This window comes from Odocoileus virginianus, chromosome 31, assembly GCF_023699985.2.
Source record: "Odocoileus virginianus isolate 20LAN1187 ecotype Illinois chromosome 31, Ovbor_1.2, whole genome shotgun sequence".
Lineage (NCBI taxonomy): Eukaryota > Metazoa > Chordata > Mammalia > Artiodactyla > Cervidae > Odocoileus > Odocoileus virginianus.
In genome coordinates, this window is record NC_069704.1 from 35868341 (window position 1) to 35893480 (window position 25140).

Sequence of the window (25140 nt, forward strand, 5' to 3'; positions counted from 1 at the left end):
CCTTCCAGTGATGATGAAGAGAGCATTTTGCAGATCTAGCAATTAGACCAGTTTTGGAGACTGGATCAGGGGTCACCTGCCAGAGTTCTCGTAATGTCTGTTGTAAGATTGAAAGCTGAGTCACATAGTAAATTCTAAGGCTTCAGTATCTATAACAATATTGGTGCACAAAAATGGTCTGCCATAGAGCCAGTCACTTCCTAGGGGCATTTGAGCCCTCATTAAAGCTATGGGTAAAACTTTAAACCAATTACCCTGTGTTTCCTGAGTTAGCTTATACAATGCCTCTTAATGTCATTAGCCTTTTCTTCCTTTACAAAGGAAGTAGCCCACTGTACTTTCTGGGATTCCTGACTTAGGTTCTAGGTTCTTAGAAACCTCATGCTTGCCAGCAGCACTTCCATCCATATAGCGTTTGAAGGCACAGCTATGACAAGGACTCGCTTTTAGGACTCTGGCCCCATATGGAAGCAGCCGAGAGAGATGCTGCTGAAGCTAGAGTTCGTTCCACCTCATTCCCGAATGTGCTCCTAGCAAGTCTGGGTTCTCATGATTATTCCAAGCTTGGGGTCTAAGTAAAAGTACACAGTAACAACATGGATCACAAGTCCTTTGAAAGTCTATGATCCAGCTGATTAGGTTAGTGATTCTAATTCCCCAGGCAGTTATGGAATGGTCAAAGAGACCAGGAAAAGGTGACTGAGAAAGGGGAGTTTGGTCCACATGCTTTGCTCATTTCTGGCTGCTCCTCTCACAGGGATATTGGGTGCCTTTTGGCATTGGCAAGTCGATATAAACCCGACAAAGCTCCCCATTTTGGAGCAGCCTTCAGTCATTACGAGGCACCCTGAAACCACAGAGCAGGGCTCTGCTTAGTATGCTTGCTTCGTACTTCTTTCTGAATCTCAGGCTCTCAATCAGTCACACACACAGGCACGCCGTGGTTAGTAAAGGAAAAGGACACTAAAAGAACAGGCAGGCTAGAGCTCTGAGTTCCTTACCTTGTTTTGAAGATCCCAGACGAGCCCCCGATAGCTTACGGTGAATGATTCGAATTAATGATCTCCAAAGAAGACTTAGCTTCGGGACCAGCGACCAGGCTTGATCACTCAAGAGCTTTTGTGTAGCAGAGTTTTATTAAAGTAAAAAAAGGAGAGAGAAAGCTTCTGACATAGACATCAGAAGAGGGGTGGAGGGTGCCTCTGCTTGACTTTTTAATTAAAAAGTTAAATTTAAAAAAAAGTTAAAATTTTTTGGATTAATGAAGTTACAAAAACAGGGCAGAGTTTCTACACACCCTTCCCCTGCATCCCTCAATGATAACATCTTACATAGCCATTGTATCATTATCAAAACCAGGAAATTGACATCAAAACCAGGTACAAGACTATTAACTCAAATATGAGCCTTATCTAGATTGTCTTTACATCCATTCATCTTGAGGTGGGACGTGAACAGCTCTGTGAAATTTCATCTCGTTTCTCGTTTTGATTTATGTAACCACCACAGTTAAGGTATAGAACTGTTTCATCACCCTCAAAGAAACTCCCTTGTGCTGTACTTTTGTAGTTAAATCCTTCTCCTCACAACCCTAGCCCCTGGCAGCCACTGAGCTATTTGACGCTACTCTAATTTTTCATTTTGAGTATAGTAAATAAGTCACACAATATGTAACCTTTAAACCTTTTGAGATTGATTTCTCTCCACTTGATTTATGATGATTTAAGTGGTATGTAAAATAGATCAAGCAAGGTCTTCAAGAGATAGAGTTCCATTATGAATGGGGAGGGCATCTCATTCTGTTAGAAAGAGGAAACTGGGGGGATGGGTCACAGAGCATTGAGAACCAGTAGCATGTTGATTTAGGCAGTTGTGTATGGTAACAAATTTGCTTCAGGATAAAATGGCTCAATAGATTAAAGAGTAGTATTGGTGATTTGGGATATGGAAAGTGTAAATTTCTGTCTGCCACTGACTTACAATAGCTTATCTTTTGTATATTTTCCAGTCAAGAGGATTTAGCACATGGTGAATGGAATTGGTAATCTAATTATAAATGACAGTAAACCAGAGTACAAAATAACATAAAGTTGTCAGACGTTTCCCCTGCTGCAGCGGAACTACTGCTAATCCAGTGTCTTTACTTGGGGCTGTGTTGTGCTTAGATTGTCAGAAGCTTCAGCTCCGGTAAGAGAGAAGGTGGTGACTTTGTGTGCTGTGCCCTCTCCCCCCGTGGCGAATGGATCTACTGTGTAGGGGAGGACTTTGTGCTCTACTGCTTCAGCACCGTCACTGGCAAGCTGGAGAGAACGCTGACAGTAAGTATTACTGACTTAAGGCCATCTACAGAAATCGCTAATGCTTATCTTTCTGAACTCAGAAGTAAACCTTTTTCGGACTGCTGTTCTTGTGAATCTTGATGTAAAAATATGTAAAAGTGTCATTAAGTAAAATAAAGGGCCCATAAGTAATTGTATGGAATTACCTCCTGTATCTGGAAAAGTCATCCTTCAGTGAGCCCTCAGCTTCTAGTGGGTAGGATGTGTACACATAGAGGAGGAGGAAAAGGAATGTGCCTGTCTAGCCAGCTATAGTTAAACCTCCTCAGGGTGGTTGGAGTGACAGATATAAGCTAGTTCTCTGCATGTGCTTTCAAAGGCTAGTTACTTGTCAAATTGATTAATGATTTTTTCAGCAGCATTGAGTTAGTAACAAGGAATAATTAACGCAGTTGCTGTAACACTCTTCAAATTTCAGTGACCTAACACAATATTATGTCACAATGTGATGTAAATTGCATCCTCCTCCTCCATCTTTTAGCTGTGCCATTTGGGAAATGTGGCCTTTAAGTCTTAGGAGAAAAGATAATTGAAGGGGTCATACTGGATGTTTTAAAGACTCACATCTGGAAGTGGTTTATATTATTCTGTCCATCATTCTTTTTTGATTAGAATTAGTGCTGCCAACAGCCCAAATGCAAAGGAGAAGTGGACAGGGAAAATGCAGTCGTCTATAGCTGGGAAGAAGAAATGGTCTGGTGAATGTATAAAAAAAATTGTAAACATACCTGTTAAGAAAAATCATCTCATCTCAAACTGTTGTTGAGTGAACTTTTGGTACACCAGCCTTGTGAAGCCTCCTCCAGTAGAGAGCAAAGATGTGAACAAAACAGAATGAGGTGGCCAGTGTCCTCTAGCTGAGGAAAATAGTGAATTCACTCGGTTGAAGGAATTGTTCAGTCTCAGCCACTGTCTTGGCCTAATATTTGCAAAATGGATGATGACTGGGACCAGCTGTAGTACCAAAAGTGGTTTGGCATACACACATTTTGAAGAACAGTACAGAAAATGTGATCAGCCATCTGATAGCCTCGTTTTGAGTTTTTGGTTTGTGTGTTTAACCCTCTCTGAGGCTCCCTTAGGTTTGATTCCTTTGGTGAGAAGTAGAAGCTTCACTCTTCTTACCCACCGTTCAGCTCTTTGGAAGCTTCTTCAGTGATTTGTTAGCGACCTCTGTACCCTGATTCTGTGCTTCCCTCTTCCAGGTTCACGAGAAGGATGTGATTGGTATTGCACATCACCCTCATCAGAACCTGATTGCTACTTACAGTGAAGACGGATTGCTAAAGCTTTGGAAACCCTAATTCAGCTTTTCTTTTTAAACTAGTTTGAGAGCATGTACTTAAAATGAAGACATACTCACGTGTTGCTTTTTTTTTTTTAAGGCCAGCTTTTCTAAACAGATTGTCTGAATTAGGCACAAGAATAATTTTGTGAAAATTCATGTTTAAGTAGCAGTTACCTTTTTTAATATATTTTCAAGGTATTCACTCTAACTGGGGCAGTCACTTAATGCTGTCAATCTTTTATGCGGAGAGCATATCCTTTGATTATTCAAAACGCTTTGATTGAAATGGGCTTCTCGCAGTAAAACTTGTAAATAAGGAACTATCCCAAATTCACTAGCTGTCTTATTGTCCCACCTTTTTTTTTTAAGATGTTAATAAACTTTACACCTTTCTGGAGGCTTTGTTTTTAAATGTAAATAAATGCCCGTTACATGAAAAGGGTGGGACACTACACTATTATTCCTGAAGTCGGTTTCCCACAGGATGTCATTTCACTGCCCTCCCCAGGGCATTCATTTTTTCTTAACTAATTGCAGGATCCACTATGAGAATTCAGTTGTCATATCGCCTTTGTATGCAGAGGAGGGTTTTTGCATTGAAAATGTGCTGCTGTTAATGAAAAAAAAATTAGAAAAGAGATTTACAAAACAGAAACTCAGCAATATTTTGCATGTCGGTCTTTTCTGTTTCAGCCGATGTATGTGGAATGCCTATGTTGATGTGTGAAGATACTGTGCTGGGTACCATTTTCAAGAAAGTGAGCTTATTTATGGAGGCCTTTTATGCCCCTTAATTTCGCCAATTAGTAGGTACAGGTGAGGAGAATTTTGCAGTCTTGAAAACCTTTGTCACTTGAAATACAGCCTTATCTGTATTAAACATGAGCAATGCCTAGCAGCATGTAAAAATGTTGGCTGAATAATTCTTTGGCTGAAAAGATGGCTGAAATCCATCTTTCCCAGTTACACTCCCCAAATTTGGTCTTTTTACCACAAAACGTGAACTTTTCCCCAGAATGTCATTTGGTGTCATTTTGCGAGTTGAACCATAGCCATGCGTCTACATGACTGTAGCCTGCCATTCCTCTCAGTGAAGAGCAGCTTTCCCTCAAAAGAAGTTTAAGGTGGAGAGAAAAGAGCTCCTGCAACCATTCCTTACAAAAACCAAGAAACCAGTTTGATTTAGCTCATGACCTCATGAACTGGCAGTTGAGAGGCATTCTTTGTGCCAAGGCTCATAGCAAGAATCTAGTCAGCACCAGTACACTTATTTCTTCTAGGAATTTTTAGCAAACATCTCTTCTGCTCTTGCATCTAATGCTCAGGATGCTTAAAAAGACCAATTTCTGTCACAGGATAGGGGAAAAGCAGCAAGTTAACAGGATTAGTGGTTGATAAGAGGAAATCCGGAGTTGTTTTGATGATTGGGGAAGCATTATCCAGATCTAATGGCTTAGGAAAAGTTTTCTGCAGTTGACTGTGCAAAGGACCATCAAGAGCTCAAGGTCAAGGGCTTTGGTGATCTTAGGGGGGGCCTTTCCAGGCCCTGCAGTGTGCCACCGGTGCAAGGCACATGCTGCACAGATCTAAGGTCCAGGGAGACCAGGCGGGGAGGACTAGAAACAGGCCAGTAAGTATATTTTCTTAAGGAAGTTAATGCACAAAACTGGGGAGGAAAAATCTGCCTTCCCTGTTTTTTCTTCCAGTCCCTTCTTCCTGGTCATCTCCTCCAGTACGGAAGGCAGGGGGAGCCCTGGGGAGAGGCAGAGGTGGTGGAGGACTTGGGTTGGGCCTGGCTGAGCAGTGTGGGAACAAGGGCTTCTGGGCCCTTGCTTGCACCAACCCCCCAACCCACCACCCCCAACCTGGGTTCCTAGAGAGCTACTACAGCCCATGTATTTCACACTCCTCTCTAGCACTGGGAACTCAAAATGCACATGTGCCTGCTCAGTCATGCCCAACTCTCTGGGACCCCATGAACTGGGTCCCTCAAGGCTCCGTCATGGGATTTTCCAGTCAGGAATATTGGCGCACGTTACCATCTCTTGTTCTGGGGATCTTCCTGTCCCAGGGATTGAACCTGCATCTCTTGGGTGTCCTGCATTGGCTGGTTATCACTGCACTAGCTGGGAAGCCAGAAACTCAAAATATATGGCATTCAAGTCAACCCCTGCCCCCCAAAAAGTTAACTTTATGAGTTGTTCCATCTCCCACTCAATTGTTGCAGTAATGACTCTGTAAAACATTTAATGACCTAGTATTTCACAGCAGTTGTTTGAGTCTTAGGTATAATTCAGTGTTCTGTTAATTTTTCAACTTGTATTTCTACCACTATTTCCTGAGTCCTTCCTATGTGAGCAGTGTTGTTTCTCAGAACTGCTTTATGAGCACCAGCCTATTCTGAGTCCCATGATACAAGTGAAGAAACAGGTTGCCAAAGGTTTTACACCTACTCCTAGAGCTCACACACATTTTCTTCCATCTTAAGGTTTGGATAGAGGCAGAGAATCCATGGGTGTTTCTCCACATTTGGTTGACTTATCTGAACACAGGCGGTGAGAGGAGTAGAAAGAGCATCCAAATACAGCAGTGGGGTTCAGCAAGCATGTGCAAACTTGAGAACCAGTAAGTAGACCAGGGGTCCTTTTCAACATCTTTAAGGCAGGTGTTTCAATGCTTGTTCTGTTGGTCTTTGAAGGTGGCCGAGATAATCAAGTGAAGTGATACTGTTGGAAAAGCAACATTACTGCTGTACTTTGCTCAAACATGTTTTACTCACTGTGCCTTTAGAACCTATGCTTCCTTTCCCCACATTATTTCAAAACAGGAAACTACCAGTATGTCTTAAGGTATGAAGCTCCCTCAGTTTGGAACAGACTTGCTATAGCAGGGGCTGCCATTCTTTGACTCTCCACACAGCAATTCTAACAATGGTATTACTGTTCTGGTGATTTAATGTAACTATATCCCCATGGTGGTGGTGTATGGCCTTGGCTGTATATAACCATCCTGGTTGCTTAGGCTACTCATAGCTCAACTGTACCAAAATACCTGAGACACATCATGTTTTAAAGATTCCAAGGTAACTTGTGGCCAAGGTTGAGAGCCAGCATTATACACCTGACGAAATCTAACGCTAACTTCACAAGATTTGTCACCATGTTCCATCTACTAAGACCCTCATGGGACATAAAATTAGCTTTTTATTCCCTGCAAGTATGAATGGACAGGGGAGCATCATTAAGGAGGCATTAGGGCTGGGGCCAGGGAGCTACACTTCTGTGAATGCACTATTTCTTTGATGACCTTGGCTGGAGTTAAAAAAAACTAACTTTTGGTGTTTGTTTTTACAGACTACAAACCTGTCAGTTTCTGCCTCTCCAGGTTATTACTATTTTCTTCTAGTGATGTCTAAAGTTTTTTTACTGTGGTCAAACAAAAGTAAAAGCTTACTCAACCGTTTTTGAGTATGTATAATTCAGCAGCACTAACCTTATTAACTGTTGTGCAACCATCATTGTTTTCAAACTAAGTCTCCATCCCTCCCAGCCCTTGGTAATCTGTGCGCGATGAATCTGCCTAGATAGTTCATACAAATGTAAGGCCTTTCTGTCACAAAGACATACATAACACATTTTGTTCATTCACCTGTTAAAACACCGGCATCAGGGTCTTTTCCAATGAGTCGGTTCTTTGCATCAGATGGCCCAAGTATTGAGAGCTTCAGCATCTGTCCCTCTAATAGAATGTTCAGGACTGATGCTGAAGCACCAATAAGGTACACGGTTCTCATATTTCTTCCTATTCTCACTTGTTTCCATTTTGGTTACTAGGTACAAAGTGGTATATTTCACTGAATTTTCATTTTATTTCCCTCATGACTAATAAAAATTGAAGCCTCATGTAACAATTTTTATAATTTTTAAAATGTCTTATAAGACGGTTTATCGTGGAGTTTTTTAGACCAATACTTTGTTTACCTTTCTAAACCACAGATTAAAGAGGGATAACACAAGAATATTAGAATGGGGAGAGGCTATCAATTAAGACTGTCAGTATGAGAGGAATCCTGAATGTGTGGGAAATAGGCACTTCACACGAGTTTCAGTCTGTTCTACCTCAAGTGCTGTAAGGGGAAGTTAGGTTGTGACATACACGTCCATGTTAGAACTGTTTAAGGTTCCTGATTATAAGAGATACAGAATCAGAGTAGAACAAGCAAAAACTCGCATTCCATTTCAGTGTTTGCAAAAATTTTTAAGGCCCATCCCCCCCAATCCCATTTGTTGCTCATTACTCATCCCTCCACTTTCACTTCCCACCCTTGTTTAGCAGTGTATTTTTGGTGTTATTAACTTTAGTTAAATGAAACTAGTTAATCTTAACTAGTGAAAAGCCAATGCTGTAACCTGGGAAAAAAAAGCCTGTGGTGACACACTGGACATGCTTTGTAATCAGTATATTAAAGAGACATTCATACATTTCAAGAATTGCTTAAATTCTGATACCAGATTTAAGCTTGTGAACATATGACTTTAAACATACAATTAAAGCTATTCATCATAATTTGCTATACTACCAACATTAAATTACAGTTACTCTGGAGCATAAGTTAAATGGTTTAAAGTAAGCCTGTAACATACCTACAAAAACACCTTCCTAGCTCATACATGCAAATTACTTCTCCATGTAAAGGTCTCATCACTCTAACCTCTAAGTTTCCCTGCTCCAGAAGTCACTATTCTAAGGCTTACTGTGGTCCAAAGAGGGGGTGGGGTGGGGTGGGGGGTGGGGGGAGAAGTGGCAAAAAAAGTAACCAGGACCAATAGCTATATATATTAATAAAAGATGGCACAGCAGAAGAAGGGAATGCAATTCTACAAGTGCAAGCCCTCAAGAAGCAGCATGTTATGATAAACCCCTTCTTGACAAAGGTATCATTCCTATCACTGATACCAAAGGCTAAATTAAATTATACAGCATGCCATCTTCAAATAACAGTTGAGGCAATAGAATAAATGCAGAAGCATCACAATGAATCCCACTTACTACAACTATACAAACCAACACTTCTCTACATTAACTTCTTTGTCTGACTGCCAGTTAAACACAGTTTTAATTTCATAGCTTAACAATTAAGAGTCATACACTGAAGTCAATACATATACCTGGCATTTCAGTCTAAGCTATTCCATGTACATAGCTGAAATCAATTACAAAGTATGGCCTAACAAATGCTAGGGGTAATTTTTTAAAGTCGTTTTTACAAGTATTAAACTTATCTTGCACACTGAAGTCATCATACATACAGGGCAAAGTCAGAGCTTTTATATTCGAGTTTATTCTTCATTTAACTTTTAAACACTACTATAGTTGAATATTAAAACAAAAGCAAGTAGTGAGCATATTATGATTATAGTCCTTCACTCAATCACTACTGCAATAAAACCCCAGCAGTGAGTGTTATTCACAGGCCTACTAAGAGGTCTGACACTGAACACCACCCCGAGGATGATGTTCATCATCCTCATATGCTTCTCCATTGTAATGACGCCGTCTTTCCTGATTTGGATCAAAGTCCACTAATTCTACCTGGTCCATTTCATCAGTCTCTTCTACTTCCTTCCTCTCAGGCAGAAGTTTTTCCAGCAAAGAGAGTTTATCAGGAGAGAGAAAGCCATTCTCAGGAAAGTTTACCTATTAAATGAAGTTTAAATGATTTATTTCATTCCTCCTTAGACACATTATCATTGACCCATTTTCCCAGAACACACACTTGTAACCACACAATTATTTGGTAAATTGGCCAATCCCAGGTTAGTTAGAACAAATGGTCAAATCATCTACTATTCTGAACCTAAGTTCAAAGTAAAGTCTTAAAACCCTACTAAATAGTAACTGCACTGTAATGATCATTTCTATTCAGCAAATATATTTTAACAGAACCCAGCCTAAAACACATTCTAACCCTTCTTAATGGATATTTAAAGAAAACTATTCTTAACCAGAAAGCAATTTTTAAAATGTTAAATTTGTGGGTCTGAGGTGACTCAATTTAAGGTTAAGGGAAATGGTTGGATTGCTTTAAGAACCAGAGCATTACACAGAAATCCACACTAGCTAACATGCTTCTGTTGTACTTTAAAGATACTAGTGATAGCCTTTCATTAGTAAAATACCCACTTGCCATGCATCCCCTTCCCTGCCACAGTAATGCAGATAAACCAGCTTGATACAAAGAATGTTCAACATGACAGGAAAAATATTAGATTTAGACAAGGGAGAATATAAATCTGACATGTCCGGCAATCCAGAAACTTACCAATTTTAATAAGCTAATCATCCTCAAACATTTCTGAAGTACTAAGCTTACCTTAAATTCAATGATTAGGCGACCCTTTTCATATGGCCTACGATAAATTGGCATGCCTTCATTTAGCACACACTTGATATCTCCATGCTTGACGATCTGACCTAGAAACATTAAAGCCAAACTCCTTGAATACAATCATATTTTTATGAGACAGGGAAAATAAAGAACAGAGAAACATCCTAGCTCACTGACAGGAATACATTTATGTGAAACAATCCTGGTTTCTATAATTTCATTTATAGATTTTCTAGGGGCTCACAAAAGAGTCAAGAATGCACAATTTCAGCTCAGCTCAAGGATGGTTATGTTCTGAGCAATACTGAAACGCCACTTTCCTCTATGCCTGTACTAGCTACTAGCAATGAACACCAGAATAGAAAGAAACACTTATCTAGTTACCATACCTGGATGAGAAGTGATGACTATGGTTCGGTTGTCAAGAGTAGATATTGGCTTCTGGAAGCCACACAATGCCTCAACCAGCTGTATGTCCATACACATGAAAAGATCTTCTCCTCGTCTGTACAATGGAAACACGGCATTTGCTTAGGGCTTTCAAACCACCAATGATTCCAAGTACCAAAATAGGCAATTCTGTTCTTAGAAACAAGTGGTATATTTCAAAAGATGCCCTTTCTTCCTCATTTTTAAAATGACCTGAGAATAGGGAACAGCAAATACATGGAACCTGCCAGCCGAGTTTCCTGGACAAGCTTCAGAATCCCTCCACACATTCTAGGCAGTGGAACACATCTCTGACTGGGTCCTGGATAAGTCAGGGTCTATGAAAAGGGGACACGGCCAATTTCAAGGGAACAGTAAGATCTCTTTATTGATGTACATGAATTAATATAGTGCTTGGCACATTGTGAACTCAACCTTTTATAACAATACACTTCCTCCTCCTTGTGCTTGCTTTCTTTTCCAGTTCATATTAGCAACATCTTTTCATCACACAGACCACTCTCCAGAAACACTGAGGATTCATCTCAAATGACAGTATCAAAATTCTGAACTTGATGGCATTTCCCATTACTGTTGAGACACCATTAATTCAAAACCTGTTTTTTTAAGATGTCACTCCCAACAGTTACTGTAGTCCTATTCCAGTCAAATGTTGCAACCAAGCTTATCACGAACTCAGGAAATAAACAAACCGGTGAAAGCTTTACGGCACGTATTTCAAAATTAGTTCTGAAAAAAATTTATTAAAAAAAATTGGGAGCTAAATTTTGTCCTAGGATGCATTCCCTAATCCACCTACTTATACAACACATCTTCTAATTGAAGCATATCCTTCAAAAACCAGATCGGGCAACAATTTATATAAATTTAGACACAAAAACAGAATCTGATTCTTTGAAACATTAATGATTTAACGATCATTTATAAAAGACTTACATAGCCTCATTCTTCTGCTATACTTTTCTAGGTTACTTCAAAAAAGTGTTCTAAAACTGAGAAGCTCATTCAAGTTAGAGGGGGAAAAAAAAATCCCTAAAAGGCAAGAAGATGTCAGTTTGAGTATTTTATAAATTTTTACCGAGTAAAAACAGCATGGTCCTTCTGATCTAAAACAATGATAATATCTCCTGGCTCCAGTCCTGGTTCTTGGTCTCCTTCACCATGGAATGTTATCTTCTGGCCATCTTTCATGCCTAAAAACAAAAGGCTAATTTTACACTCAACATCTAACTAAGGTCAGAGTCTCTACTAAGAAACACAAATGCATGTTTATGTGTAAGTCTCTGTAGATGCTCAAATTGTAAATAATTTACAAAAAATGCACACATGCTTAGATCAATCCAATTTCTTACTAAAGAAAGTGATCATAATGGAGAACACAAATTCCAGAGGCAAATAAATCAAGCCTCAAATCTCAGAGCTGCTATTTATTACTAGGCAGGATTACCCTGGGGAAGCAAGTTGCATAACCTTCCTAAGCATCAGCTTTCCCACAGAGACCTACCTCTCCATCACAGCTCTTGTGAAGACTAAAGAAAAAGGTCTATGCAGGCGCCAATCAGTGACTGGCAAACGTAACCATAAATGCTTTACTATTTCAATTTCATTACTTTAAACTTAGTCAAATCATTTCTACAAATTTCAGACCATGTGGTCAATGTCTATAATAGAGTCAAGAATAGAAAAGTTTTCCCAATAAGCAAACATTTCTTAAAGGTAAACATCTTTACTGAGATTTCTTCCCTCTGGCTCAGTTAAGTTCAGTAAGAGCTAACAAACACCTTTACAAAGACTGCAGTAATAGCTCTGCATTTCCTGAACCAAAGATCACTGAGGTCACCCAACAGGAGCAACTTTTAGTTTCTATCCTGGTAAGTATTAAATGTATACAAAGTAGCCAACAGTAGGACAAATCCCTATATAACATCAATCTAGATCCGTAATTACCAGTTCATGACTGTTTCATGTATTACACACTTTTCCACCCACATTTCCTACATATACTTCAAGTAAAATCCAGGCACACCAATTAACCCGAATACTTTAGTATGTACCTCTATAAAGAGATGGACTTACACTAAAATACTAGTATTATACACTGACAAAAATAAACATGTCATTCATGAGGCAAAATAACTGTCTTGCTACACTATTGAAGCAATTAAACTCAGATCTAAGTTCTACCGGTTGTTCCAACAAGGTGCAGGGGCTTTCCTGGCAGTTCAGTGGTTAAGACACTCCTCTTTCACTGCAGGGGGTGCAAAGGAAGAACTCAGATCCCACATACAGTGTGGCATGAGGTGGTGGCTGGGGGTGGGGGGTGGGGGTTAGGCAGGTGTAGCATTCATAAATGGTTTCACTTAATACTAAATGCCCTCCTGAGTACATATCGTTGGTTATCAAAGAGGGAATTTTACCAGACAGACATTCAAACCCTACCAAACATGAACCAGTTAAGGAGAAAAAAAATCGAGGCAGAGGAGTACTGAGTCACATGGAGGACTACTATTGCAGTGGCCTAAATTAATGTATATATTAGATGTAATAATAGTTTCATTTCATTTAGAAATAGCCAAGTCTGAAGGATCCATCTATGTTATTTCACACTAAATACAACAAAATTTACTCGGGTTGTATATACGTTTCTAAATTTCTACAATGAATATGTACTGCTATAATACATTTTAAAGGGTTTTTAAATAAACTGACAAAATTAAGCAATAGGCAAAATAAAAGTAAATCCTAGGAGCATTTAAAGAAAGTTTTAGGTTATCCAAGAGGCAGAAACAGGTTATGTTTACCTAATCTGTAGAAATCATTACAAATATCATAGTCTAAGTTCTTACAAATCAGTAAATCAAAAACACACCTATTCTTTACCCCAACAGTTCATAACAAACTATCCCCAATTATGATAATTTTAAGCAGTTACAAAATGTAGAATATAATTAATCAAAATAGAGAAGTGGCTCAGAACTCACCTTTGTCAATATGAACTTCTAGAATTTTCTTTTCTCGAACTATCTTCCTTCCATTGCAGCTTTTGCATCTATCTTTAGGACTGATCCGCTCCCCATGGCCCTGGCACTCCATGCAGACAGACTGAATTTGCTGAACCATTCCAGGTCCTATCTGATGAATTCTTATTTGCATTCCAGTACCCCGGCAATTGGGACAGCATTCTACCGCTCCTTTCTTACCACCTCGGCCTAAACAGTTTAAAAAGCATGTTTGAATTTAGTGCTGGACATAGTGACTAATGTTCTAGTGAGACAGTCCCTGAACACACCACTTCATTAATATTTTCAAGGTCTGATGGAATGCTGCTTTAAGAAAACTACAATTCAGGCTTTTTGATAAAATATTCCCACATCAGCTTCAGTTATCATTATAAACATCTTGACTGCTATTTTTCTCAATGAACTATTTCAGTATTTTGAATTTTAAACATATGCTCCCAAAGCACAATTCTTAAAGAGTACTTCAACTGTGAAATGAGAACATTTTAGTTTCCTCTCATTATAAAACATTGCATTTTCAACAAATAACTTGTATTTAAAAAAAAAAAAAACCCTAAAGATTCACATCACAGTCAGTAATTTCACAGTTGACTAACCCAAAAGAGAACATTGCTAAGTATTAAGATTATGAAGCCACTGGAGTGCCTCACGTTCTAGAGGGGATAGGAAGTACTCATCTCTGAACAATGGTGAGTAGAAAGACACCAAATTACATCAATTCCACCCTGCATTCAAAACCCACACATAAAAGTGCTGATAATTTGCTGTTATTAAAAAAAAAAAATTTGCTGTTATTTCTGAAAGAGGTTCAGGTGGTTTTCATATTTGCACAGTGCAGTATCTGCCAGTTTTATATATCTAGAAAGGTTTCAGTTCCATTTTTAACAACGAATGCTAAGACATACCTTCACATTTGTCACAAATCACATTCTTTTGCAGAGCTAGTTTTCTTGTTGCACCATTATATAAATCTTCTAAAGTTACTGTAAGTTGATGCACAACGTTTTTACCTAGAAAAAAAATTCCTCATTTAAAATACTGCTTGCAAATAGCCCTTGCAGCAACGAAGACCCAGTACAGCCAAAAATAAGTAAAATTTTAGAAAGCTGCATCCTGTGTTCAATGCACTGTAAAACAGGAAAGGAAAATCAAAGATGAGCCTTACAGAGTTCACATATAATCTAACTGTGGTGTAACTTCAAATAAGGAAAACCAGGTGAGATTAAGTAACATACATATGGATATAGTTGTGGCCCTCCTACATTTATGGCAAGCAAAAACATTAACTCCAAAGTCACTTGAAAAAACGTTATTTGAATACACACATTTCACAATAGTTTAACCCAAACTGTTTTTCTGTCCTAGTATGTTCCTTGACTCATGTATTATATTGAGCGACATGACCAATTACATCATCCAAAAACTCTTCAGCACACTAAGGTTGCAAAAACTAATCAAGTTTGGCCAGGGAAGCTGATATATTTATTCAGTCTCCAAAGAATATCAATTCCTACTTCTTCCTGAAGTAGGAACTGCACATTTACTGCTGAGCTGACTTTTCAAAGGCTAGATTTCTCATTCTTTACCACAGTGCTTTCCAATAGAACTTTCTGTAGTAAGGGAGAAGTTTTATACCCTGTGCTAGCCAATACATAGCCAGTAGTCACATATTGTTACTGAGCTTGTAAATATGGCTATTACAAACTAAGTAGCTGAATTTTTATTTTTCTTTGAAGAAACCTAAATTTTATACTGCCAGGAGCTACAAAGGAGTGGCATAGCTCATCTAGAGATGGGAAGTGAAAGGTGGAGATTATGTAAGAACAGAAATGTAGTGACCTGTCAATAGTTAATAAGTTCCTAGCTAGTGATTCTTTCGCAATGACTTTATCCACCAGAAAATACTATCTTTCGCTTAAAGAAGATCTTGAACTATGCCCATAATATGTATAATGAACATTTTTAGTTTCCAATCAAAAGTGAAGTACCATTAACTATAACCTTCTGCTCCTGGACCCACCTTTTGGTTCTGTATCACAAATTCCACATAATTGGTTCTGCCATGCTAAAAGCTGCCCTTCTTACTTCAGAGCTTTATAGACTTTATAGAGTACAGGGAAGGAATGAAACTTCTGAAATTTAAGCAAATCTTTTTCAATATCATAATACAGAAAATAACCTTTCATCAATTTAAGACATGTAGTAGTTCGCCAATCGACTTTGATTGGAAATTGTTTAAATTTCTTTAAAAAATAGTAAAACAAAAAACAAAACAAACAAACAAACAAAAAAGTAAAACATACCCATTTCAAGAAAATCTGAATAAAAATATCCAGTCGTGAGACTTCTCTGGTAGTCCAGAAGCCAAGATTCCGTGCTCCCAATGCAGGGGGCCTCGGTTTGATCACTGATAAGCAAAACTAGATCCTACAAGCCACAACTAAAAAGATTCTGCATGCTGCAACTGACACCCTGTGCAGCATTAAACACTGTGTACACACACACACACAATTCCCAGTCTTTCTGAATCCAAAAACACTCAAGAAATTTAATAGCCTGCCCATTCCTTCTAGAATGGGCTCTACCCATTAAGTTTGTTTGTATAAACCACAGTGGCAATAGTAAGATAAACTCTGACCAGAATACTGTACTCCTATAAGTGTATTTCTACAGTCCAGAAATCACATGTTAAAGGCACGTATTCTGATATAATAAAACTTAAGAAAGCTTAGACAGACAGCAGGCCAATTGGAGGTAATGAACCTGTGTTTCAGTGAAAATTGATGCATGGTTATATAGGACCTCGAAAAATTTAAAATTCTGATACATAATTTACTTTTGACAGAATAAATCCACTGCACTTCCCACTGGCGTTGAGGATCAAATGAAATCTGTGAAAAAGGTTTTGAAAATTATGTTCCTATGAAGCCGTATATACTCCCAACAACTTTAGATACACTTTTCAGTACTTAACTGGCTTAGCTATTTTTAGTTTCATCAAATCTCATTTAAAAAACTATTACCAGGACTTCCCTGCTGGCCCAGTGGTTAAGACTCTGAGCTCCCAATGCAGGGGGCCCAGGTTCGATCCCTGATCAGGGAACTAGATCCCACATGCTACAACTAACACCTGGTGCAGCCAAATAAATGAATAAATAAAAAAATAAAAATAAAAAAACTATTACCATAGGTTAGTGTACATTATACTAACAAGTAAACAAGCGTTTATTAAGTAAATTCTCAAGAACCTGCTTTGACTAAAAGGGCTAACTTTAGTTTGCTACATACATGTAGACTACGTTATTCTTACCTCTCCTCTCTCTCTGCATCCTGCCTCCTCCTCCGAAAAACATATCAAAGATGTCCATTGGGGAGCCAAAACCACCACCTGCTCCACCTTCTTTAATTGCCTGTTCTCCTCCTTTGTCATATAATTCCCTTTTCTTTGCATCAGAAAGCACTTCATAAGCTTGAGAAATCTGTTTAAACTGTTCGAGAAAAAGGGGATAAATTTCACTCAAAAAGGACAGCTACTATATTAAACATAATTTCATGTTGAATTGAAATACTATACACCTGACAAGAGGGACTCAACTATGTTATGGGTGTACTACTTGCCTTCTCGCCTTCATTTGGATTCTTATCAGGGTGGTACTTCAAGGCCAGTTTCCTGTAAGCCTTTTTCAATTCTTCTTGGGTGGCATTGGGTTTGACCCCCAAAACATCATAGTAAGTGGTTTCTTTCACCATTTTCTACAGCCTAAAACAAGAAAGCTCTATTTTAACCGACTTTCAACTGATAATTTTAATAAAATCAAGAGTTCAGGCAGTTCTTTGACAAGTCTGATAAGACCACCACCTTCCTTAAGTTTCACAGAAAAAGTAACAATTCCTCTGATAACTCACCCGTAAGTCCTAAGAGACTAACTATAACCTAACAATTATCAGGGAGTAATTAAAAAAACTCCTGTAGCGCTGGTTCCCACCTCGAAGGGTCCATACTAACGCGACTACTATCTGGATCCTTTATGTTTCCCTTCCCAAGTAGGGACAGAAGGCAGTACAGAAAAGGGTAGTATTAACAAGTTCAGTCCTATTATTCTCTTTGGTAAACCTGATAAATCATACACTTCTAAGAAAAAACACTTGGGCACAAGGCGGGGGAGGGGGGGGTTGTGTTTTACAAAACTGATAAAGAACACCAGCTCCCCTCCCCCCTCAGTCTCTTTCTCAATCACAGAAATGTGTAGCTCCTCTGTTTTGACCGAACCCCTCTCGCCCCCACAAGCCAACGTAGTTTTACACGTTGTTAGGTTTTCCCTTGCATTCAGGGCCGACCATTACGGTTTCCTTCCTTTCCCCTCCCAGGATGGAAAGGGTGGGAGAAACCCAGCACTCAACAAAGAGAAGGAGGAGAGATCAGAGAAACGAAAGCCGCAGCCTCCGCCCGGCTCCTCCCGCATCCCCTAGGCCCCTGGGTCCTTTCGCGCGTGCGCGCCAGGTCGCCCCCACCCCCCCCGCCGCCCGCCGCCCCCCCCCCGCCCCCCGCCCCACCGAGCGCCGGCTGAGGAAAAGCCGGAGGCGGCAGATTCTTGGGAGACCTCAAGGAGGAGTGGAAAAAGCTTCAGGAAAGGTCTGGGGCCCACTCGCTGCGCGCCGGTAAGGGTTGCCGGGGCACCCCCACCAACCCTCCAGAAGGGGACTCGAGGATACGGGAACCGACAACCCTCCCGCCCACGCGGAGCCAACCGCCTCCCGACCGCGGCTCTATCCAGCTTCCCGGCGCCGCCCGTGGCGCCAGACTTGGGACAAGGGGACGCGCTAGGGCTGAAACTCACCGGTGAGCGGGCCGATGCCGGTGTGGGGGAGCGGGAAGGAGCGCGTTGCTGGGAGCAGCTCGGGCAGCCGCCGCTCCTCTGCCTTTCACCGAGCGTTCTGGAAAGTTCCGGCCGGCTCGCCGCAGCGGTCGCCTTTTGTAGCCGAGCCCAGGCGCGTCACCCGCCGGAAGTCCCGCCCCTCCCACCGCTGCCACCGCCCCGCGGTTACCTAGGCAACGGCGCGGGGGGAGCTCGGGCGGGGAGGAGTTGTGCGGAAGGGCCTTGTGGGGGTGGGCGCAAGCCTGGGTTCGCAACGCTCGTGGAACTTTCTGGATTCCCTTCTTCCAGCTAGTGGGCCAGCGGGAGCCGGGATTGCCTGGGAGCGCTGCAATTCTGGGTCAGCTCGGTATTCCCAGATCAGGGGGGCCACCGCCGCTGGCTAGAGCGCGCAACACTTGCGAACAGGGCCCCGGGCAGGGGCCGTGTGCTGCAATGGAACCTCTCAGAACAAAGCCCTGCTGCTCCGCCTCCCCGCCGGCGCCTCATTCGTCTCTTTCCTCGCCTCAAACCGGCTTAGTTTCTTAGCCTTGAGGTTCTGGGAAACCGCCGGCACGAAATGCTAAGCAGGACGGGCTTGGGACCCCGAGCAATCAGACGCTCCGTCCATGGCCTCGTAATTTGCGAAACTGCTAAGTTGGAAGAGCTCTTTGTGCGAGTCTAGACCCCTATATACACTTTATTTTCATATATAGGGGTATATTTTCAACATACGTTGGGCTCAGGCAGCACTAAATGAGGAAACGTTTGCAATACTATGGTGCAAACCTTGGGCCTTGGGAGTTTCTGGCCCGTCGTTCCTCCAGTTTGGTTAGCCCTGGACACAATAACACAAAAGAATGACTAGCAAATAGCATTAATTGTTTGACCTAACGTGTTAAGTGCTACCAGTCTGTGAATATGAAACTATAGCCTGAAATGGGTCCTTGGGGCTTTTCTAGTCTTGAGCGCGGGACACAGTGGAAATTGGGCTCTGTATGCTTCAGCAGCAAACACGGGATGACCTGGCACCGAGGAAGACGGAGATGCAAAGTTGAAAAAGCCCGCTTCACGTCGTTTTAGATGTTAGTAGGGAGACACACAAGTCAACGAACTGTGGGGGAACCCCAAGATAGAGGTCAGCATGGGAGAGGTTTGATGGAACAGAGGAAGCTGTGGGGAAGTCGCAGTTGAGTTGTGAAGAAAGGAGTGTTCCCAGCAAGGACGCAGTGCAAGGGAAGGCTGAGGTTAAGATATGAAAGAATATGATATTTTTAGGAAATTGCAGACACTTGAATATAGACAGAGCTGAGAGCTGGAGTGACGGGAGGTGAGGCTTCAGAGGAAGTTGACAAACACCCACTGGTGTATGTTCCTGAACTAAAGATTTTATTTATTTTTTTTTTTTTTTTCCATTTATTTTTATTAGTTGGAGGCTAATTACTTTACATCATTACAGTAGTTTTGTCATACATTGAAATGAATTAGCCATGGATTTACATGTATTCCCCATCCCGGTCCCCCCTCCCACCTCCCTCTCCACCCCATCCCTCTGGGTCTTCCCAGTGCACCAGGCCCGAGCACTTGTCTCATGCACCCAACCTGGGCTGGTGATCTGTTTCACCCTAGATAATATACATGTTTCGATGCTGTTCTCTTGAAACATCCCATCCTCGCCTTCTCCCAGAGTCCACAAGTCTGTTCTATACATCTGAGTCTCTTTTTCTGTTTTGCATATAGGGTTATCGTTACCATCTTTCTAAATTCCATATATATGTGTTAGTATACTGTAATGGTCTTTATCTTTCTGGCTTACTTCGCTCTGTATAATGGGCTCCAGTTTCATCCATCTCATTAGAACTGATTCAAATGAATTCTTTTTAATGGCTGAGTAATATTCCATGGTGTATATGTACCACAGCTTCCTCATCCATTCGTCTGCTGATGGGCATCTAGGTTGCTTCCATGTCCTGGCTATTATAAACAGTGCTGCGATGAACATTGGGGTGCACGTGTCTCTTTCAGATCTGGTTTCCTTGGTGTGTATGCCCGGAAGTGGGATTGCTGGGTCATATGGCAGTTCTATTTCCAGCTTTTTAAGAAATCTCCACACTGTTTTCCATAGTGGCTGTACTAATTTGCATTCCCAAATGCGAAGAGGGTTCCCTTTTCTCCACACCCTCTCCAGCATTTATTGCTTGTAGACTTTTGGATAGCAGCCATCCTGACTGGCGTATAATGGTACCTCATTGTGGTTTTGATTTGCATTTCTCTGATAATGAGTGATGTTGAGCATCTTTTCATGTGTTTGTTAGCCATCTGTATGTCTTCCTTGGAGAAATGTCTGTTTAGTTCTTTGGCCCATTTTTTGATTGGGTCATTTATTTTTCTGGAGTTGAGCTGGAGGAGTTGCTTGTATATTTTTGAGATTAATCCTTTGTCTGTGGCTTCGTTTGCTATTATTTTCTCCCAATCTGAGGGCTGTCTTTTCACCTTGCTTATAGTTTCCTTCGTTGTGCAAAAGCTTTTAAGTTTCATTAGGTCCCATTTGTTTATTTTTGCTTTTGTTTCTAAAATTCTGGGATGTGGGTCATAGAGATCCTGCTGTGATTTATGTCGGAGAGTGTTTTGCCTATGTTCTCCTCTAGGAGTTTGATAGTTTCTGGTCTTACATTTAGATCTTTAATCCATTTTGAGTTTATTTTTGTGTATGGTGTTAGAAAGTGTTCTAGTTTCATTCTTTTACAGGTGGTTGACCAGTTTTCCCAGCACCACTTGTTAAAGAGGTTATCTTTTTTCCATTGTATATCCTTGCCTCCTTTGTCGAAGATAAGGTGACCATAGGTTCGTGGATTTATCTCTGGGCTTTCTATTCTGTTCCATTGATCTATATTTCTGTCTTTGTGCCAGTACCATACTGTCTTGATGACTGTGGCTTTGTAGTATAGTCTGAAGTCAGGCAGGTTGATCCCTCCAGTTCCATTCTTCTTTCTCAGGATTACTTTGGCTATTCGAGGTGTTTTGTATTTCCATACAAATTGTGAAATTATTTGTTCTAGTTCTGTGAAAAATACCGTTGGTAGTTTGATAGGGATTGCATTGAATCTATAGATTGCTTTGGGTAGTATAGCCATTTTGACAATATTGATTCTTCCAATCCATGAACACGGTATATTTCTCCATCTGTTTGTGTCCTCTTTGATTTCTTTCATCAGTGTTTTATAGTTTTCTATGTATAGGTCTTTTGTTTCTTTAGGTAGATATACTCCTAAGTATTTTATTCTTTTTGTTGCAATGGTGAATGGTATTGTTTCCTTAATTTCTCTTTCTGTTTTCTCATTGTTAGTGTATAGGAATGCAAGAGATTTCTGTGTGTTAATTTTATATCCTGCAACTTTACTGTATTCGTTGATTAGCTCTAGTAATTTTCTGGTAGAGTCTTTAGGGTTTTCTATGTAGAGGATCATGTCATCTGCAAACAGAGAGAGTTTCACTTCTTCTTTTCCTATCTGGATTCCTTTTACTTCTTTTTCTGCCCTGATTGCTGTGGCCAACACTTCCAAAACTATGTTGAATAGTAGTGGTGAGAGTGGGCACCCTTGTCTTGATCCTGATTTCAGGGGAAATGCTTTCAATTTTTCACCATTGAGGGTGATGCTTGCTGTGGGTTTGTCATATATAGCTTTTATTATGTTGAGGTATTGAACTAAAGATTTTAAACTATCCTGGAGGCATTCCCCCATACTTAACACTTCATTTATTTATTTATTTTTGCTTAACACTTTAAATTGTAGCTTTCTGCATTTTCTGAAATGCACTTTTTCATGTGTCTGTGCTTGTGCTAAGGCTGACAAACACCTAACATTTCTATTCTTAGATGTTAGGTTTTTGTCTATCACCTGTGTATAAAAGGTTTTGTTTCTTTAAGCATCCATTACTAAAAGTCTAGTATTGCCAAGAAGTGAGCTACAACTTGATAATATAAAAATCACTTAAGTCATTTATCCACCCCTCAAAGATAAATGCCAATAAAAGAGGAGTATTGAGGTGCTCAGTAGGGGGAATCTTGCCTTGTCCAGATAAGTATCCCAGGCAGAGACGCCAACAATTGTGAAAACATGAACAATTACTAGAGAACAGTAAACAATAAATATCATTCATGTGTTATGTGGGCCTTGAAGTTCTCCAGTTCCTAATTTAGTGTAATCTGTGTGTTCGTGAATCCAACACTGGTTAACCACATGAAATACCATCAGATAGTATATATCAAATCACTTCAACCAAGTTTCTATGATCAGTGTTGCCATGGCGAGTGTTTCTTAAATGTTACCATATTTAGTGTTTCTTTTTGCCTGAGGAAACCAACTGAAATTCCCACAAGTTTTAGAAAGATGCCTGTGTGCTCAGTCCGTTCATCTCTACCTCTTTGTGACCCTCTGAACTGTAGCTGACCCGGCTCGTCTGTCCAAGGGATTCTCCAGGCAAGAATACTGGTGTGGGTTGCCATGCCTTACTTCACGGGATCTTCCTGACTCAGGGTTGGAACCTGCGTCTCTTATGTCTCCTGCATTGGCAGGTGGGTTCTTTACCACTAGCACCACCTGGGAAGCCCCTTTAGAAAGATGAAAATTTGATAAATACAAACTTGAAGATACCTTCTTGGGACTGAAACAGTAAGACTGAAATATGACACTGAAAATATTTTTTAAATCTGGTATGCTTAATTCCTTTTCTTTCTGGTTGCTGTGCTGTGCTTAGTCAGTCATGTCCAACTCTTTGGGATCCCATGGACTATAGACCGCTAGATTCCTCTGTCCATGGGGATTCTCCAGGCAAGAATTGGCATGGGTTGCCATGACCTCCTCCAGGGGATCTTTCCAATCCAGGGATGGAATCCAGGTCTCCTGCCTTGCAGGCAGATTGTTTACCATCTGAACCACCAGGGAAGTCCAAAAGTACTGGCATGAGTAACTTATCCTTTCTCTAGGGGATCTTCCCAACTCAGGAATCGAACCAGGGTCTCCTGCATTGCAGGCAGATCCTTCACAGCTGAGCTACCAGAGAAAGCCCATAGAATATTATAAGTTAATTCTTTATTAAGAATAAAATAGAACTTTTTGGTTAAAAAAGAAAACTATTCATTTATTTGCTTGTATGTGTATAGATTATTTCATAAAGATACCCCCAAACTAATAATATGCTTTCCTCTGGAGAGAGCTAGGTCCTGGAGAGAGGTGAATGGAGAGGAAGACATTTCACAATATACCTGTTTATACCTTCGGAGTATTAAACCCATTTGACTGTAGTACTTAATTAAAAAATTAAGCTTAGAAAAGTATAAAATTTCCTCCCAATTCAAGCTTTGAACTAGTATCTTGTCACTCCAGAAGCAGTTAGGTGATTCTTAATTTGCATTAAAAAAAATCATTACAAAGAATTTCCTAGAAATAGGATCATACATGCTGCTTGCAATTTTCCCCTTTCATTTAATTTATTGTCATCTTATCGTGGCAAGACAAATAAGTCTAGTTTGTTATTTTTGACGAGTATATAATGTTTAGTATGCAAGCACTTTAACCATTCTGCTATTGATGAGCATGTTGACAGTTTACACGGTTCTGTGAACAGCGTTGCAGAGAAATTCTCAAATACAGCTTTGAGCACTTCTGCAAGTATTTCTGTAAGACATCTGGAACTGAAATTGCTATGTGAATGTGAATGCAGATTTAAACTGAATAAATAACTTTCCACATCAGTTTGTGCCTGTCAGTAATGGCCAGTGTGGGGAGTTCTGTCTTTTTTTGTCTCACCTAAGTTTAAAGGTTAAAAAGTGATATCTGTTGTTTTAATCTGAGTTTCTTGAATAGTGTGATTAACATCTTTCAAATGTTTACTGACTCTTCTGTCATGTGTCTATTCTTATCATTTGACTGTTTTTCTGTGGTGTCCCTCCACTGTTTTAATGATATATGATAGCACTTTTATGCTAAGGATAGTAGTGTTAATGTGTCATATGTGGCAGTTATTTCCTCTAGTGTTTTGTAGCTTTCAATTTACTACCTCTATATACTTTGACCATGTAAAGTTTTTAATTTTTTTGCCATGCCATGCAGCTTGCAGGATCATAGTTCCCCAACCAGGGATTGAACCTAGGCCCTATGCAGTGAAAGAGTGAAGTCCTCACCACTAGACTGCCATGAAATTTCTCGAAGTTTTTAATTTTTATGTAGGTAAGTTTTAATTCTTTCTTTTTGCCTTCTCATTTCCTTTATTCTCTCTGCTTGTCCCCCTCATACTTCTCCTTCATTTGCCATGTTTAAAAGCCTTCACCAATCCAACCTTGTAAATATGTTCTCCCAGGTTTTCTTCTGGTACTTTTCTGGTTTCATTTTTCATATTTAAATCTTTATTCCATCTGGAAATTCTTTTGATGTAAGGACTGAGGATTATTTGTAATTAGCTGAACTTTGTTATTCTCCAAATGGTGAACTGGTTGCCTATTTTAATATTCCATTTCTCTTAATTCTTGTGAAATGCCATTTTTATCATGTACTAAATTTCCTTAAAATACATTTTAGTGTCTGGTAGGCCTCTTTCCCCTCATTCTCCTTCTTTTTACAATTTTCCTGGTATTTTTTAGTATTTTTCTTCTGCTACATGAGCTTAGGAGTATTTTTGGCAGATTCCCCTAACGTCCCAGTGTGATTTTGATTGTGATTACAGTGCTTTATATACCAGTCAGCTTGGGAAGAATTAACTTGTTCATAGTGTTGAATCTTCCTCTCTGTAAACAAGTTATCTT

General features: G+C 40.1%; 2 protein-coding genes across 2 annotated transcripts in view; one reads left to right on the plus strand and one right to left on the minus strand.

Annotated features, from left to right (window-relative positions):
* Positions 1-4024, plus strand: part of SMU1 (SMU1 DNA replication regulator and spliceosomal factor) — a 33843-nt gene extending 29819 nt beyond the window's left edge. The window contains exons 11-12 of the mRNA XM_070459612.1: positions 2166-2318; positions 3545-4024. Coding sequence (XP_070315713.1) covers positions 2166-2318; positions 3545-3643 — 252 coding nt within the window. The 3' untranslated portion in view covers positions 3644-4024. The remainder of the gene's footprint in view (positions 1-2165; positions 2319-3544) is intronic.
* On the minus strand, positions 1118-18464 carry DNAJA1 (DnaJ heat shock protein family (Hsp40) member A1). The gene is made up of 9 exons (XM_070459616.1): positions 18324-18464; positions 17104-17245; positions 16796-16973; positions 14391-14495; positions 13447-13674; positions 11544-11658; positions 10405-10520; positions 10001-10101; positions 1118-9324 (listed from the first exon to the last, which is right to left on the minus strand). Exons 2-9 carry the CDS (start codon positions 17233-17235, stop codon positions 9106-9108), a joined length of 1194 nt encoding a protein of 397 aa, XP_070315717.1. The 5' UTR covers positions 17236-17245; positions 18324-18464; the 3' UTR covers positions 1118-9105.
* Between the last annotated feature and the right edge of the window lie 6676 nt (positions 18465-25140).